At 43.3% G+C, this 18,983-nt stretch overlaps 1 protein-coding gene across 1 annotated transcript; it reads left to right on the top strand.

The window, feature by feature from the left end:
* The first annotated feature begins 2,859 nt into the window (after window positions 1–2,859).
* On the top strand, window positions 2,860–5,112 carry LOC146556176 (protein DVR-1-like). The gene is made up of 2 exons (XM_085249291.1): window positions 2,860–3,216; window positions 3,992–5,112. Exons 1-2 carry the CDS (start codon window positions 2,940–2,942, stop codon window positions 4,843–4,845), a joined length of 1,131 nt encoding a protein of 376 aa, XP_085105417.1. The 5' UTR covers window positions 2,860–2,939; the 3' UTR covers window positions 4,846–5,112.
* The last annotated feature ends 13,871 nt before the right edge of the window (window positions 5,113–18,983 follow it).

Here is an 18,983-nt window from a genome sequence, read left to right as displayed (position 1 = left end):
CTTGGATGTCTGTTTTCTATAATATCATGTTAGCAAGAAAATGGGTTGAAAGATTGACGAGGCAACTGATTGACTTCTGTTGATATTTGTGCAGCATGAAAAACACAACAGGGTTTCTTATGGCCTGGTATGAACAGGGAATCCTCACTTGCTGACCTCGGTGTAAGAAATGATTCACAATGTATCAGTTTACAAGTCAAAAATATGCTTTTCCCAAATGTTCCATGTTGACTGTTGTTATTAATCAAGTGATTTTTGTGGAGGGAAAAAAGTTTGTTTTTGGTTTCTTACTAAGAATTTATTGAAAGTACAAAAAGATGCAAAATGAGTTTTAGTAAAAGTAAGAATGGAATGGAGGGAGGTGTAACAGTGAAGCTGTAAGGAGCACAGGCAGTGAAAGTGGATGAGTTTAAATACCCCAGGTCAACTATCGGAAGCAATGGACAATGAAGAGAGTCCTGGCCGGGTGGAGGGGGACGGTGGAGCGACTGAAGATGGAGGTGGCTGAGTTGAAGATGTTCAGATTTTCGTCATTTGTGACCAAAATGGGCAAAGACTGAGAATGAGTACATGAGAGGGGATGACTCTGAGCAGATTGAAGACAAATTTAAAGACGAGGTGGATAGTAGATTTACCAGGGGGATGTAGACCAGCGGTCCCCAACCCCCGGGCCACGGGCCGGTTTGGTACCGCGCCGCAAGAGTTGAGGCTAGGGTGTGAAATTTTTTTTTTTTTTATCGGTTTTTAGCGTTATTTTTATTAAATCATTTTTACTGTTAACTCTGTTTCCCTGGGTCTTTTCCCACATGTTATGAATACATTTTCTTTTTTTTTTTCTTTTTTTTGGTACTGGTTTTATTTTGTTGAATTTATCCGCAACACCTTAAAGGCCGGTCTGTGAAAATTTTGCTGGAAATAAACCAGTCCGAGGTGCAAAAAAGGTTGGGGACCACTGATGAAGAGGGTAAACGAGGACATGCAGATGGTTTCTGCGACAGAAGAGGTTGCTGGGGTTAAAGTGACAGGTGATCAGCTGTGTAACCTCTAAAAGCAGTTGCTGTATGAAGATGATCCATGTCCCACCAGCCGTGCCTCTGCTTTGAGTCCTGCTCTGCAGTTTGAGAACCGTTTATTTAAGGGCAACACTGGCCTGCAAACACTGAGCCGGATACTTTAAACATGGCCAAAGTTTCAATTAATAATATAAATATATTAAAAGTACTGATTGTGAGCCAAAGGTTTACAGAGAATACACTGATCACTTGAATACCAAAGTGATTTTCTGCTTTTATTACAAGCTGATGTCAATGAGGACATGGACAAGTGGAGGACAAAAAGAGTGGCAGACCTAAAAAAATATCCACAGCAGATTAATAGGACCTGAAAGCCACATCCTTAGGAATTCGGAAACAATCCAGCAAAGGAAACGGGAGAAGAAGCTGGGGTATCCCAAATAACACAAGAACTGGGGTGAAAATCCGTGACAATAGGTACAGAGGAGTTCAGGAGAGAGGTGCAACTGTGAGTGTCTGCAGCCAAATGTAAAACACGGTGGCGGCTCAGTCATGGTTTGGGGCTGCATTTCCACCAGTGGTGTTGAAATCTTGTCAAAATTTATGAAATTACAAATGCAGAAATACGAAGTACCATTAGGTTTGGATCCACCATGCAAAACTATCTGACTGGGACTGGCTTCAGTTTTCAGCATGTTACTGATCCCTGAGCTGCAACATTACTGAAGCAGTGTGGAATCATCTTGACAGAGAACAGGACAAAAGGCAGCCAACATCAAGAAGCCTGGAGAACTATTCCTGAAGATGCTTAAAAAAACACTGACGTATGAGACCTCAGGAAGTCTAAGAATAAAGGTGATCATACCAAATATTGACGTTCAAACTCCATTTCTGTATTTCCATTCATGTATGTGTACATTTCAATAAAATCACTGCATCTGTTTCGTCTTTTCATAGCAGATTAATAAGAAGAACCACTCTGAGGGTTCACAGAGGGAACATAATATATTTAAAATGAGAATATGTTGGAATGTTTTCTTCTCATGAACAATTTTATCACTTCAGTTCTGTAAGAAGTCTTTATATGAAGCAGAAGTCAGTCGCATTATGAGAGATCATAAGAAGTTCATACCCTCAACGGGCGCTAGATGGCGCGATCGTCTCACCCTTTGAGCACAATTCAGCTTAAACGCTGTTGAATAAACTGGCCTGTTACTGCTGTGCCTTCTTATCTGGCAGACACATCCCGGTGTTACCAGTGTTTTCACTGAGATAAAGCCTCTGTTTGACATCACCGCACTGGCGCAGTAAAAGACCTCTCACAGGGTGGCCGGGTCATCCTCCAAGAGAGTCCCCTGGGGGCCCAGAATTCATTGTTGAGCTTATATTGACCTCCGTTTACAGTGAGGTTCGACTCACAGATCATATAAAACAAGACACACACATCAAGACTTTTAAAACTCGGTTTTTAAAAGAGACCAACAATGACAGAAGAGGGGACTTGAGGATTGAGATGATCATGTTTCTGGAAGCTTCTGCATTCAACATGTATTGGTGTTTAAAAAAACAATCACCTGTAAGTCGAATTACCTGGTGAATTTGACTCAGGGAGAAAGTGAGTCTGAGCCTATAAACAGGATGGAGGATATAATAAAAGCTGATTTTACAGTGTAAACAGCGCGATGTTTCCAGACTGCTTGGTGACTTCATTCAGGAATGTCATTGTTATTTCAAGGGACCTGTCCTGAGCTCAGCCCTCCTCCCCCGAGCTCAGCCCCCCCCCCCCCCCCCCCCCGCTTATCTTCGCCCGCTTCTCATTAACATGATTACGCAGCTGCGCGCCGGGATCTCTGTGAGGTTAAACTAAAGGTTACAGGTGAAGAAGCTCTGGAGCTGCCGAGTCCAAAATCAACCGAAAGTCCGGGCATGGCTCCTGTGTTGCTGCTGGCGGTGTGTTTTCTCGGCGCGTGTGCCCTTTCACCCGTGGAGGACACAAACAGGCAGGAGCAGCTCCTCCTGAGGTCCCTAGGGCTCTCCGAGAGGCCGAGGCCTGCAGGGAGCCTCCAGCCCCGACGCCATGTCCCCTCCGCTCTCTGGGGGATGTTCCGGAGGGCCGAGAAGCTCCAGGCTCTGGAGAGCCAGCCCTGCACGGTGTCCGAGTATGGAGTCCGCGGCAACATCGTCAGATACGTCCAAGACCAAGGTAGCTACTTGGAGAAGCTGATGTTAGTCAAAACATAGGATGCTGGAGCTGAAGCACTAGAACTATCGATACGAACGCTGGTATTGGTTGATCGATACTTTGTTTTAAGTTTATTATGTAGCCCACTGACACTATGAAAAATGTCTGAAACCTTTGTGTTGACTGTCACGTGTAATTGATTTAAAGCCTATTAAGAGATTTAATATCGAACATCGTCCATGGCTGTCAGCCTGTCAGTGTGCAGTATGCTGCCAGAGGAGGATGCAGTGCTGCTGATGGCTGAGATCACAACAGTGAGTGTTTGTGTGAGTGTCAGGGATAGTTATGTTTACCCCAAAGACTCAGCGGTGGCACGAACTCGTTATTTAGATTTACATTTTGAAAGAAAAATGATGAAAAAACCGATGGAAATATTGATTTGCTCTGATATAATTTACTAACATTCCTTCCAGGTTTGCTTTCAGAACTCCCCCCTATTTAAGCCTTTAAAAAAGCATATCTGGCCTTTTAATAGCCAATAGCCAAGCTATATTTCATGTCTCTGCAAAGCTAGGCACATATTTATTCATTAAAGCTGATTCAGATACAAAAGGTGAAATAGTTACAAGCATTTCATGCTGGTAAGAGACAGAAGCTGTAATTTATTGAAGCGAAGACTGAGCTCCGTTGCATAAACAAAATGCACATTCTTTGCTCTGACTTGTACTCTTCTCTTGACTCCTGGAAAAACTGTAAGTTCCTTGTTAATCTTGCTGTCTTGGCGGATGTTTTGCAGGCAGGATGGTGTCTGGCTGGAGCAGCAGCTGTCAGGCTTGCCTGGAGAAGCATCTTTTCTTCAACATGTCCATCCTGCAGCCTGTGGAGATGCTATCTCTGGCTCAGCTGGAAATCAAGCTCCACTGGAAGCCCCTCAGTCCCGTGCAGCTGCTGCAAGGGTCCCAGGCCATTAGTGCCTCTCTTTATAAAGTGATCCGATCGACTTTGAAGGGAACTAATCCTAAGGCGAACCGCAGACTCCTGCTGTCCCAGTCGGTCCAGCTGCAGCCCGAGTCCACCTCCATCACCATGGATCTCACAGCGGTGGCAGAGAGCTGGCGCAAACCGGGGTCTAACTACGGCTTAAATTTAGAGTTGCTCCCTCTCGGACCAGACCCGGAAGAGTTCTTTCCGTTTTACCCCGGTAACTCCCTGCCGCTGGAAAAAGACTTCACCTTCCCGTTGGTTCAGGCCTCACTAGTGGCTGTGTCCCTCAACCCAAATCGGTGTCGGTCCAGACAGAGGAGAAGCGCCATCCACATCCCCGTGACACCCAGCAATGTGTGTAAAGCTCGCCGCCTCTACATCAGTTTTAAAGATGTCGGCTGGCAGGACTGGGTCATCGCCCCGCAGGGCTTCATGGCCAACTACTGCCACGGGGAGTGTCCGTTCCCGCTCAGTGAGAGCCTGAACGGCACCAACCATGCCATCCTGCAGACCCTGGTGCATTCCTTGGATCCAGAGAACACGCCACAGCCCTGCTGCGTCCCCATCCGTCTCTCCTCGATCTCCATGCTCTACTACGACAACAATGACAATGTGGTGCTTCAGCATTACCAGGACATGGTGGTGGATGAATGCGGGTGTCGCTGAAGATGCTGGACACTTCTGATTGGCCTCCGGTCAGCAGATATTATCCTCTGATTCATTCAGCTGCTTTGTCCAGTGATGCGAGTCTAGAATTGTTGTTACTGCAATTTTTTTAAAATGATTGTTTTTCAATATGTAATGGAATATGTTTGCAGACAGTAATTTTTAAAGAATTTAACCTATTTGCTCTTATTGAAAGCTCTTGTTTGTCTTTTGTTTGAAGTCTAATGAAATAAAATTAGGAATTTAGTGTTTTTCAGTTTTAACAATGGCTTAAGTGGTCTGTTACACATCGCTTGCAATACTGGGCGGCATCGATCCAACAGCATTTTCTGAGTCCAAGACCTAAAAGTGAGTTAAGTTTGCTGATTTTGAAGTTACAATCTCAAGTTTTGTTTAACTAAAAGCAGATTTTAAGAACTATTTTGCTTTTAATTAGGTGTATTTGATTTAAAATGACAAAAATCAAGATCTTAGTGCTAAATCTTTGGCAGAAATATAAATGATAAACAACAACAACAAAAAAAAATCAGACAACTACACTGATGTTCAAAGAGCAGCTCAGTCCTTACACATCTTTAGAGCTTCCCTGTGGTTTAAATGTTTGCAAAGATCATCCACTCCTTTATCTGCTTCAATGGGAAATAAACTCTTATCTCACCTTCTTGCCTGATAACAGCACCCCCCCCCCCCCTCCCTCAACCAGGGAGCCAAACCGCTGGGGTTGCCATGACGACAGCCAGGAGAGGCTGACGGGTTGGAGTAATTAGTGAGAGATACAGAGAGTTTGTGGTGTGAAGAAGAAGCCTGGCGAGCAGATTCTGTCTTCCAGAATGTTCTTCCAGATGCTCTCACTGGGTTTTGGTAATGTTTCTTTTATACAGCAGGTTTTCTTCAAATCTTTAAAAGGCTTGAAGACTTTTTTTTCCCCCCCTCTTCCAGTGTTCCCGTGTAACGAATCAATGAAAGCACTAGAATATTATACCAACAACAATACATTAAAGGATGATATAAAAGAGGCTACACATATGTGACTAATGCAGTTCTGTTGTAAGAAGAAAATATTTAGTTTTCATGTTACCAAATGAGAAACCCTCCAAAACAACAGGAAAAAATACAATAAAATTCACCTGATTATGTGTAAGTACTCACTGTATGACTCAAGTACTTAAATGTCCAGATCTAAAAATGAGAGGGAGGTATTTATGTGGGTGAACATTACCTCCATCAGGAATTTGGATATCTGTCGTAGGAGAGACAGAAGACAAATCACTCACATTCAGGCAAATTTAGAGTTGTGAGTTAATCTAACATGGACGTCTTGGACTGTTGGAGGAAGTCGCAGTACCCAGAGAGAGCCCATGCAAACTCAGTCTGCAGGTGGATTAAAACTCTGGACTTTCTTTTTTTGAGGTGATGGTGAAAACCACTGAATCCCCATGCCATCCTAAACTATGCATTAAAGCATCCACAGCAGCCACTTCTTCAGCTTTTTCCTGTTTTATCTGGAATGTTTTTTTCTTCGGTACATTTTTTGTGCACTGTGGCGAGCCCTTTTGTTACTCTGTTTCCTGTTCAGACCAACCAGATACCACCTGGCTTACACACAGGTTACAGAAAACCGCATGCAACCATGTCAGTCTAGGTTGCATACCATTAATCACTGCTTGTGTAGCTGAAAGCTAACGCAAATGAATGAAAAAGCATTGCCAGAAATGCCACATAAGCATTCCAGGGTAACAGAAGAAGAACGCCACCTCATCTTCTTGCTAGTGTGGAAAGGAAACTATAAACCTTCTTAATGGCAACTTCTCCAACATGTTGGAGCCCACACCTGTTCTCAAATATGACACAAACATCTGCAAATATTACACTCAGCAGTTGTTTTATGTGCGACGTAACTGAGTTTTTCAATCACAAGGTGCATGCAGTGCCCCCACAATGCACCTCTGAACATCTGAAGATGAGATTGCAGACAGTAGCAGAAATGATCTGCTGTCTTCAAATTTACTAACATAGCATGTAAAATGTTATTCAGCTTCAGTCCACATGACTGAGTAGCATGTCCCTGTACTGTTGGTCAGGGTTATATGCTTGAGTGTATGAAATATCTTTACCATTTAAGTTCTTTTGCAATCTATTGCAAAATCTGTGCAGGTGCATTGACATTGTGACATTGTGGTTTGACTTTGTGACTATGCTGTGCCTGGAATTTCATGACGAGCTAACAGTTGCTACTTTATATAGAGCATACTGTGTCTAACCTATAGTTACTGAACTCAGTGACTAGGCCCAGCTTGGGTTGGGCAGGCCGTGTCTCCACTTTAGACAAGAGTCTTTGGTTTCCTTGCTCTTCAGCCACCACAACCACTTCCCAACATCCTCATAAGGCCTCTGCCATATAGTCAACATACTCAGTGTGTCAGCTGGGTGCTTATTGTGTTCTCCCTTGTGCTTAAGTTTAGGATCTGTTGTCTCCCAGAGTTGAAAGGCAACATTTCAACATTTGCTCACCTATTCCAGTTGAGTTGGTCCTTCCTGCTGGAAAATAGCCCTCATAACCAGTGACACTTCCCAGTAAAATCCATTGCTGTTTGCCAAGTATGTCAAACCATTCATAGTTAAATTATTCTCTTGATCAGATCTGTACCATCCCTCCACATTAAACCCACCTGAACTAACTCCATTCCTCTGTCCTTTGGCTGGCTGTGTATCCCAAATCATAACCTGTTTTTTTTATTCCCTTTTCCGAACTACTTTGCATCAGTAAACCAGTTTCAGTGTAATACAGTCTGTCCACTTTAATCTACCCCCACCATTGGCATAGAGAAAGCCCACAGCCCAAGAAAGGACAGGAAATGGAGTTTGATGAAAGGAAAGAGTTATTGTGAGCAGAGGAAGAAGAAGAAGCCACTTAAACCCACGTCTTTCATGAGTCTGTCTTCAGAGACCTGAAGTCAAACAACTAGAATAAACACACACAGACACACACCGAAACTGTTGTATTTTTCTGATATTGCTGTGAATTGTTTAGTTTGCAATATCTCAACAGAAAAACTCCTTAAAACTAAAACTACATCCCTAAACAACAGACGTACTTTGTTCTTAGTTTTCACTCTACCATTTGTGCAGTTAAAGACACACAATAGGCTTTTCATTGTGATTAAAACTTTTAAAGGAGGAGGAGTGGGGGGAAAAGCATTTATTGTTTTGATAATTTCCATAATCATATTGCAGCAGTATTGTTTCCTTCCTTGAAACATCACTGAACAGACAGAAGATGAATGAAAGTGAGAGCAGAGCAGCAGAGGGAGACAGGAAAAGGAAGGAGCCTCGGGCGCTTCAACAGCTCTTTTCTGTCAAAGACAAAGCCATTTCTACTTCACCCTCTGGGACCAGCAATACACACTCTACAGTCAGACTCACAGAAGTGTTTTGCTTCCTGTGTCGAAAACTGAAGCACGCGCTCTCCCCTTTCCCATAAATCTCCCCTCAGTGATAGATGAGCCACAGAGCAGAATTATCTTTATTAAGCTTTGCATCTGCGATTCTTTTGCTGGAGCTTGGTGGGAAAGCACTGTTGGAAAATGAGAGACAAAGTTAAACTGTATGCTATCAGATATGTCACAGATAGATATGATTAACTGATCACATGTTAGTGATTTTTATGAAGCCCGCACCAGCTTTTCCTCTCATGCCATCATGAAGTTGATCTTTTTTGGTTTTGAGCGGAATATCTCAACAAGTGTTGAAACGATTGCCATGAATTCCCTTCAGGAAACATTCCCTTCAGGATAAATTATGGTAACTATAGATGGGATATTTTTTCACGTCTAGCTTCTTTAGATGGTTTTGCTTTCAGTAACCAAACACCAGTAAAATCATCCGCACGCCCATTAGCTGAATTAGCAAATGTTAGCATGCTATTGGATAGAAGGCAAATGGTGAAGCGCTGTTCCTGCCAAATATGTTAGCATACTAATATAAGCTCAAGGGACACCTGAACTACAGGCTCTACTGGTCACATGTTTGCATGTAAAGAAGGCTAATGCAAAACTGAGGGATACTTTGACATCTGTTGCACATCTCCAACCTATCAATGCCTGTTTTTGGGGGTTGTTTTGGAAATGTCTCCATCCAGATTGTTTGATTTTGGTCTATCAGATCGTTTAGGATAGAACACTACATTCCCAGGGACCAAACCCAACAGCAACTCTGCAGAATTCATTACTTCAGCACATTCTTTAACTCTATTAATCAGTTTTACCTAGCTACCAAAGTTAAGACCTGGTTGATCAAGGAATTGGTTAACTAGGCCTTCACAACTAACAGAAATGAGCAATTTAGCTTGCTAAAATACATTTTCAATTTTCAGTTCAATTCAATTATATTTATGAACCACTAACTAATTACAGCAGTCACCTCAAAGTGTTCTAGATTGTAAGGTAAAGACACTAAAATAATACAGAGAAAACCCCCAAATTACACAACCCCTTATGAGCAGTACTTGGTGACAGTGGGAAGGAAAAACTCTCTTTTAATAGGAAGAAATCTCCAGCAGAACCAAGCTCAAGGAAGCGCAGCCATCTGTTCAATTTCACTGTTCATACCAAATGGCACAAAATGCTACAAACACCACATTTTGTTAAATGTTTCTTTCATTGCTTAATGTCATCATGTAATATGTTACTGCATCTAGGCCGGGAGAAAACTCTATGAAGAGACTTTCTGGCTCCTTTCTTCCTTCTTTGGTTTCAGTCTTCCACACATGCACAGTCCCTGAGAAATGAATCAATGCCAGTCAAGATGGAGCCTGTGGAGCTAATATGACTCAGCCATCCCGACTCTTCCGTCCATCTGTATCCTATAACCATTTAATGCTACTGGATACATTTTGACAATAGTATGCTGAGCCTTATCACTCCAGTGATTGCTGTATCTCAAAAGAAAAATATTTCCCTTCTCTTTTATATGAAACCTCGACCGACCTGCAGGGGGCAATGTGGCTTCAGCTGAAGATCCAGAGCTGCAAGCTCTCTCTCTCTCTGTGTATGAATGCTCTCAGCATGAGGTAGCTGGTTAGCAGTGGGTAGGTGCTGAGCCGACCATAGCAGTGAATCTCAGTGAGCACTGGATATCTGTAGGTAGGTGTGTGCGCGCACAGACATTTTAGGATTTCATCATTTTTGTGGAGTGGGTCAATAAAACAATAAAAACACATTCAATCATCATATTTATTGTAATAACTGCAATGCAAGTTTTTGTTGAATAATAGAAAATATCAGAGTGACACATTAGTGAAGTCATTGTACAATGATAAAGGGGAGGAGAAGAGAAACGATGTGGGAGAAAGAGAGAAAAAAAATAGGCCAACAAAGGCCACATTTTGCCAGATTGTCATTGGTTGTTCAGCCAAGCATCCCGGCCTTCGGTTTTCCAGCCCGTTTTTCACTTCCTTGCTCTATTTTCCATTGTACGGCCAGTATATGTGCTTATCTGCCATACTCTATCTAAGCTCAATAAACTACATGAAAGCACTGCCGTCTATTTTATGTAAAACTGGGGCCATAATTTACAAAATGAATATCACACCATGTTGAAGAAGACACAAAACTAATGACTGAGAGATAAACTCATTGGAACAGCGGTTACTCGGGTGATAGCTACTTTAAGGTTTATGTACAATCCACGTCGCCCCCTGTTGTTCTTTAGAAACAGTGCAGATATAAGCACTTCTAAATTGGTTTTACTTCTCAGACCCAGGGGCTACACTCATCTTTTATGTCTATTGATATTACACACGTTACTCTGCATTAGGCGAAACACTGTTGAGTGAATCTGACTACATGAGGAAAAAGGCTCATAAATACTCTAATACACTCTGGCATGCTCTCAGCAAATATATCCATTTTTCTTTTTGGGCTGATTTGCTGTTGGCAACAGCTCAAATCATCATGATACACTCATGTTTTTTAAAATAATGACTTTAAGTAATGAGCACTATCAAAAAAGAGAAATGTGGAAAAGAGAGAAATGTCAGTGTTGTTTTAACTCGTTCCAGCAGTCAGTAGATCTTACTCGAGTGAGACATATTAGTGCTCGCTCTTTAATGTGAGTAAATGCCTCTGTGAATTGCAAAGATGACAGCGAGGCACTTATTCTGTCTCGACCACAGACAGACTCATCATTCCATTGACCCCCACGGTGAGTGCAGTCTGTACGACAAGCACACTGAGTAACGTTCTGCAGCCACACACACACACACGACTCTTGGCTCCCATATTTTTAATCCTTTTACAGCGTGTGTCATACTAACATACATTTGGCACACACACTCTGTCACCTAATCAGTGATAATGGAATGACGGTGTATCCTGCCTAGTAACACAGGCCTCTGCATCATTAACATGCTAACCTACACTTGGGTCGCACACTTACACGTCTGCATGTTGTAACGTGCACGTGCAGTCATCAGAACAATAACCTGATGTTAGGGAGCAGATCAGCCACCCAAAGCCACTGTGCTGCAAACAAACCCAGGGGACTGGGAGATCAATTTTAATGTTTAAAGTTATGCTAATTAAGATTTTTTTTTTTTTTAAATCAAAACGAATTCATCAAATGACTGTAATTTGTAATGTACATGTGCACATGACGAGGACTGCATAATATGACGTGGATCTCATGACTGGTTCAGTCACAGCAGAGTGAAATAAGATGAAAACCTACTTGCTGTGGTATATTGTAATAAGCAGCAGCTATTACTACCTCCCACCAGTAGGTGGTACGGTGTTATTGTATGTGTTCTGAGCTTATGGAGTAAAAAGTCCGGACCTCCACCATAGCCTCGTCTCAGTCCTCTGTGCTTGGTCTAAAGTTATTGTTGACCACAACCCACGCTACACGGGCAGTTGGAGCAACACTGCATAAAGTTACAACATGGTGTCAGAAGTCGGCAAGACCGTGTGAACAGGGACCGCGACGTGAGTAAGCTAGCCGTAGATTAGCTAACAGTAGCCATTGCTAACGGCATGGAGCAATTCAAGCCACCATCACCGCTACTGCTCACAGGCAATTTATCTGAGACCTGGCGCAGATGGGAACAAAGATTCGGACTGTATATGACTGCTACGGGTGCGTTGGAGAAGGATGAAAAGGTTAAAATAGCCATTCTTCTCCACACTATCGGCGAAGAAGCGCTTGAAGTGTACAACACGCTCACAGTGACCCCGACCGGAGACGCACTGACAATGGCGGACATTTTGAAAACGTTTAAGGAATACTGTAGTCCACGAAAGAACGTTGTTTTTGAATGCCACAAGTTCTGGTCATACCCAATGTCGGCGGATATAACAGTGGACAGATATGTCACGGAACTCCGTCAGAGAAGTAAAAGTTGTGAATTTGGGATCAATGAGGACGACATGATCAGGGATAAATTGGTGTTCAGCATAAGTGACGCAAGACTAAAAGAGAGATTGCTTCGTGACAACGACCTCACACTGCGCAAGACGATAGAAATATGCAGATCAGCAGAAGTGGCCAAGTCACAGATTCAGGCCATGCAGTCAATAACTGCAGCCCAAGACACGTCAGTGGACGCATTAAGAAAAATGCCAGGATACATTAAATCAGGACACAGTAAAAACAAACTGAGCAACGACAAACAAACAGTTTGTCACAAATGCGGCAACAAACACGCATTCCGACAGTGTCCAGCCTATGGGGCAACATGTCACAAGTGTTGGAAAAATAACCACTTCTCAAAAGTGTGCAGAGCTAGCGCAGAGAAGAGTAGACACTTCAAGAAAACAAAAACTATTAACAACATTGAAACTGATGGCGATTCACTATACATCGGCATGGTATCCAGCGACAAGCACAAGACTGGCAAATGGCATGAAAGTGTGACAATCGGAGACGTACCACTCACCTTCAAGCTAGACACAGGTGCGGACGCAAATGTGCTCCCCAGATCAGTTTATGACAAGTTACCAGATATGCCTCGGTTACAGCCCACAAAGACTGTACTCATAGCTTTTGGTGGAGCCCGCATACGTACAGATGGTGTGGTGTCTCTTGAGTGTGAAGCACGGAAGCACAAGGCTGTGTTTGACTTTCTTGTATCAAGCCATGCAGATAAACCGATCCTAGGTGGACAAGCTTGTGAAGAGCTCCATCTGGTGCAACGAGTTGAGACCCTTGCCATGACATCCTCTGTACCGAAATCAGCTAAACCACCTTCTACCTCGGAAGAACTTGTGGAGATGTACGCTGATGTGTTCACAGGCTTAGGTGAGTTCCCTGGAGTTCACCACATACATATTGACCCAAATGCAACACCTGTGATTCACGCATGCAGGAACGTGCCACTCTCCATAATGGATGCACTGAAGAAGACGCTACAGGACTTACAAAACAGAGATGTCATAATGCCCGTCAATGAGCCTACAGATTGGGTCAACAGTCTTGTCGCCACACAGAAGAAGAACGGAACACTAAGGGTGTGCTTGGACCCTTGTGATCTGAACCAAGCAGTTAAACGCCAGCACTACTCCATTCCCACACACGAGGACGTTCGCAGCAAGCTAGCAGGAAAATCCATCTTCACCATATTGGATGAAAAAGATGGATACTGGCAGATCAAGCTGGACGAGCCGTCATCAAAGCTCTGTACCTTCAATACACCTTGGGGCCGATATCGCTTCCTCCGACTCCCATTCGGGATCAAATCAGCCAGCGAGGTCTTTCAACAAAAGAATTGTGAGACTTTCGGCAACATTCCTGGTGTATTTATCATTGCAGATGATATGATAATTGCAGCTACATCAGAGCACGAACACGATGAAATCCTGCAGAAGGTCATGGAAGGTCAAGAGCAGCTAACGTGAAGTTTAACAAGGACAAAATTCAGTTCAAAGTTGACACAGTGAAATACATGGGCCATATCATCACAGCAGCAGGGCAGAAAGCAGATGTTTCAAAGATCAAAGCTATTGTCGACATGCCGACTCCAGAAGACAAACAAAGCCTTCAGCGTCAGCTGGGAATGACGAAGTTTTTGGCACAGTACATCCAAAATGAAGCATCGCTCACAGCACCTTTGAGACAGCTACTCAAGAAGGACACAGTGTGGCAGTGGCAGCCACATCACACAGTAGCGTTACAGACGCTCAAGTCGACGCTCACACAAGCGCCAGTGTTGAGATTTTATGACCACAAGAAACCACTAACACTGCAGGCCGATTCTTCAAAAGATGGGCTGGGCGCATGCCTATTACAAGAAGGGCAACCTGTGTGTTATGCGTCACGAGCACTCACAGACACAGAAAAAAGGTATGCACAAATAGAAAAAGAGTTGCTAGCCATTGTGTTTGCCGCTAAACGATTCCACCAGTATGTCTATGGAAGACCAGTGACAGTGCAATCTGATCATAAACCCCTGGAGGCGATAGTGCGCAAACCGCTATGCAAGGCACCGGCGAGGCTACAAGGAATGCTGCTACAACTACAGAGATATGATCTCACCGTCACGTACACCCCCGGCAAAGACATGTTCATAGCCGACGCACTCTCACGTGCCACAACTACCAGTGACGACGGAAACGTGAGTGAAAACGCAAATGATGAAAGAGTTGTGTATGCTCTGGAGGCCACAGCAGCATTGAGCGAGAAAACACTGTGTGACCTGAAAAAAGCAGTGGCAGCAGACAGCGTACTACAAGCCGTGCGCGAAAGACACTTCAACGGATGGCCGCCCAGAAGGAAGAGTTTAGACAAAACACTCCACAGCTACTGGCCTATGAGACACAATATCAGTTTCCACGATGACATTATTATGATCGGGGACAAGATCGTAATACCCCAAAGCTTCAGGCGTGTGATCCTGGAGAAGCTGCACCTTGCCCACCAAGGCGTGCAGCGCACAAAAGCCAAAGCAAGAAGAGTGCTGTACTGGCCTGGCATGTCACGCGACATAGAGACCATGCTTGAAAAGTGTGAACAATGCCAGCAAATGCAGCCAAAGAACCAGGCTGAACCGCTTATTCCACACCAGATTCCAGAGGTGCCATGGATGAAAATCGGAGCAGACATCTTCGAACTGAACGATCATCCATATCTTTTGTTAGTGGATTATTTATCAAAATATCCAGAAGTTCTTAACTTACCTGACAAAACGGCACACTCTGTGATTCAGAAGATGAAATCAGTCTTCGCAAGACACGGAATTCCCAAAGAGATAGTGAGCGATCATGTTCCATTCGCCAGCCACGAGATGAGATCGTTTGCAGCATCCTGGGAGATAAAGCTAACTTTCTCCAGTCCCGGCTTTCCTTCTTCGAATGGCATGGCGGAGCGAGCCATAAAGACTGTCAAACATGCACTTAAGAAAGCCGAACGGACTGGAACAGACCCACATCTAGTGCTGTTGTCTTTGAGGAACACTGCAGTCACAGGACTTAGTGTGTCACCTGCACAAATGTTGAGGGGACGGGTTCTCCGCAGCACCCTGCCATGCACCAGTGCTGTGTTGAGGCAGTCAACCCCACAGAACATTCACAACGAAGTGCGCAGGTTGCAATCAAAGCGGAAACGCCACTATGATCAGCACGCAAGACCATTGCCTGTTCTGACCCCAGGCGAGACTGTGCACATGCAAACAAGGCGCGGTTGGGAGCCAGCTGTTGTAACTCATCGGCGAGAGGAACCACGCTCCTACACTGTGCAAACACCAGATGGTAAAGTGCTCAGGAGGAACAGGAGACATCTGAGGAAAATACACCCAAGTCTGTTCAAGGACACACCCATGGACCCAGATGAACTGTCCGTTCACACCCAAGAGCCAGTGGAGCCACCAGCAAATGACACCCCACAAAACTCTAGTCCTGCAAGTATGGACAACACACCCACATGTTACACACGCAGTGGCCGAGCAATAATACGCCCTGCCAGGTATAGAGACTAAGTGATTGGGAAACTTAAAGTCACTCTATCCTGTACCTGCGTTGTTCTGTACAAGCTAGATAACTGTCTTGTTGGAAAAGAGAGAAAATATGTCATGTTTCATATGTTCATTTTGACATGTCTTATCTAATCTGTCATGTGTTCATCTGTTTCAAAACACTACACTGATGTGTATTTGCATTTGCTCAAGTGACAAGCAATCTGAGGTGTGCTTTACTTAATGTCTCAAGAATATAATATTGTTAATGTTCCTACGATTTAAAAGGTGCATTTATGTTACAAAATATTGGAGTTAAGAGGTAGTATCTTTATCTCGGAAAAGAGGGATGTGGTATATTGTAATAAGCAGCAGCTATTACTACCTCCCACCAGTAGGTGGTACGGTGTTATTGTATGTGTTCTGAGCTTATGGAGTAAAAAGTCCGGACCTCCACCATAGCCTCGTCTCAGTCCTCTGTGCTTGGTCTAAAGTTATTGTTGACCACAACCCACGCTACACGGGCAGTTGGAGCAACACTGCATAAAGTTACAACACTTGCAACCAGGAAAAATCATTTGTTGCCCGTTGATTCAAGGCCACAGGTCACCCCGAGGGAGGAATCACTCACAAATGATGGTCTTGCAGCAACTACGTCACTATTTGTTTAGGAGTTTCTGAATTTATCTTTCAGATCTCTGAGATTCTGACTGGACTCCGACTGAAAGTACTTATTTTGAATTTCTGCGTATGTAGACTCCCACAGATTTGCAGTTTTTGCTGATTTATCTCAGTTAATTGACGTATTATCACAAACAGATTGCATTGTCAGTTAGATCCCGTTCAATTCCTACCTGACAGCAGACAGACTCCTTATATTGCCATTCCTTAGCTGTCTTGATGTACTCGGTGGTTGCAGACACGGTGTCTACCTTTGAAGTAACTGTTTAAAAGCAACAAGGTATTGCAGAGAACCACAACGATTTCAGTTGTGCCACAGTCTCCAACCACTTCAGTGTGACTGTCGTATAAAATTCATAGATGGTGTGGCATAGATGTTGGTATGGACTGCTGTCCGTCTATGCAGGACCACAGATCAGGGTTAATTCACTCCAAACGGAATCTGCAGAAATGTCCTTCTCTGTTGTTGCTTTATGAGTCAACAGTTTGTTACTTCTGGGAAACAAAAGCTCTGCACTGGTGAAATTACTTAAAAGGTTTGGTCTAACAAAGAAAAGGGTTAACGACTACAATAGAGTTTAGTATGAAGGGAAGAAACATAGGCTACGTTCACACTGCAGGCGAAAGCGCATCAAATCCGATTTTTTTGACCCTATGTATCTGATCATGGTGTGACAGTGTGAACGGCACAAATCCGATATTTTCAAATCCGATCTGGGTCACTTTTGTATGTGGTACTGAATCCGATACATATCCAATGTTTTACAAAAGTGACTGTTTAAACGGTCATGTCACTGACGGTCACTGACACAAGACAGACGCCAATTGTCAGCGCCTGAGAAGACATCACGGACGCTTCCTGGCCATCCAGCGTAGATGTCAGTGAAACTGTTGGGAAGACAACGTTGGAGAAACATGAACATTTTATTTGTCTCTGCAGATTCTGACAGAAATCTGCAGCTATCCTTTGAAGCAGCGCTCCTCTAAAACAGCAATAAGGATAATTATTAGATTATCTACATTATTATGTAAATAACAAAATAACTTAAAGCAAAAATTGGGAAACGTAAAGTCCGAAGTCTTTATATTAAGGGCCATCAGTCAAACAATACTGTTTGCTCTGGGTCTAAACAGAGTGCATTGTGTGTGACGTCTTCTTTTGCGCATTCGGCCGCTTTGAGGGTTCACACTAGAGCACGTTTGCTGTCGCATTTTATTTATAGTGTGGATTTGATCAAAAAATCTGAATTGAGCATTAAGACCTGCAGAGTGAACGTAGCCACAGTTTTATTCCATTTTGTATGTTTATTCACTTGCTGGGGTCCTCATGTGAGGTTTGACAGTGTTTTAGTAGATAAAGGTGAACGGCTTGGACATGAATTGTGCAGGGTTTGGGCCTGGCAGATCCCCATGTACTAAACAGAAGTGAAGAAGTTAAAGAATTAAAAAGGAGAGGGAGGGTGGGGCACGTAAACGAGAACGAACAGCTTGTAGAACTGGGGGAACATATATAGATGAGAACCGGAAGGAGCGTGTTTGGAGGCGTGGTCTTAAAATTCAGATACCTTATTTCCAAAAAGACAAACAATGACACAAACACATACAAAAGTTCTCCACAATTCTGGATTTGAGTTGACGTCTTTTCCAATTTTTTTTTAAACTCAAACTGTTTAAGTCCAAATACTATTTCAGAAGTTAAACATTCAGAAAGTAGAAATCGTGCATCGGGATTATACATAAAATGCTTGCCTTTACTTTGTAATCGGACTTACAGGATGAGGACTTACAGAAGGAAAGGTATTCTTTTATTACGCTGTCCTCACAGTTCTCTCCATTCCTCAGTAAAAGTTGCTCCCAGCAGCTTTGTGAAAGGCTCTTAAAGAGTAAAAAGTCTTGGCTCAGAACTTTTTGGTGCCATTTAGAAAAACTCCTGGTGGTCAAATAAAATACTTGGTGAATTCAGCCCCTGGATGTCAGCGTGAGTTGTGGCTGGCGGTGTCCTGTAATGAGGTGACAGCAGGTTCCACTGACACACACACAGCAGACAGCAGTGGCAGCATTACCCTTGACCCTTCAGCTTACAGCTATGCGTGTGTCCAGGTGTGTATGTATGTGTGGTGGTGATGGTATTTAATTAAAACCATACGGCTGAGCTCCTCCTCACACTGATACAGTTCAGCGCATTCAAAATTAAGTCTTACCTAAATGGTATTTTAATGAGCAACTAACAACTCTATCAGATATTCAGACACACTCGCATCTTGTGGTCACTGACCCATGGCAGGTTAAGGTCCCGTATTAATGAAGAACATTTTTTGCTTTTATCGAGACAGCGCCACGTCATCTATTTGCTTAATTGCCACGGGATGAATCGACTTGGTTCCAATGAATTAGTTTTGTAAATCAGTGAAGGAAATGATCTGAGGTCATTTGCCTTTAATCTTACTGTAATATATTTCTTATAGCCATCCACTCTTTACTGTAGTAAGGTGAAGCCTTAGTAGAAAGTAGAAAACCT

This window comes from Mchenga conophoros, linkage group LG16 (genome assembly GCF_057382185.1).
Source record: "Mchenga conophoros isolate Kocher_MC1m ecotype Shallow Benthic linkage group LG16, M_conophoros_male_GT1.1, whole genome shotgun sequence".
NCBI lineage: Eukaryota > Metazoa > Chordata > Actinopteri > Cichliformes > Cichlidae > Mchenga > Mchenga conophoros.
This window is presented reverse-complemented; position numbering and strand designations above follow the sequence as displayed.

What these genes read in the sequence shown, in the direction of transcription:
- LOC146556176 (XM_085249291.1), top strand. Translation starts at nt 2,940, where the DNA reads ATGGCTCCTGTGTTGCTGCTGGCGGTGTGTTTTCTCGGCGCGTGTGCC. An exon ending in CAGATACGTCCAAGACCAAG is followed by an intron (nt 3,217 to 3,991) that starts GTAGCTACTTGG and finishes GATGTTTTGCAG; the next exon opens with GCAGGATGGTGTCTGGCTGG.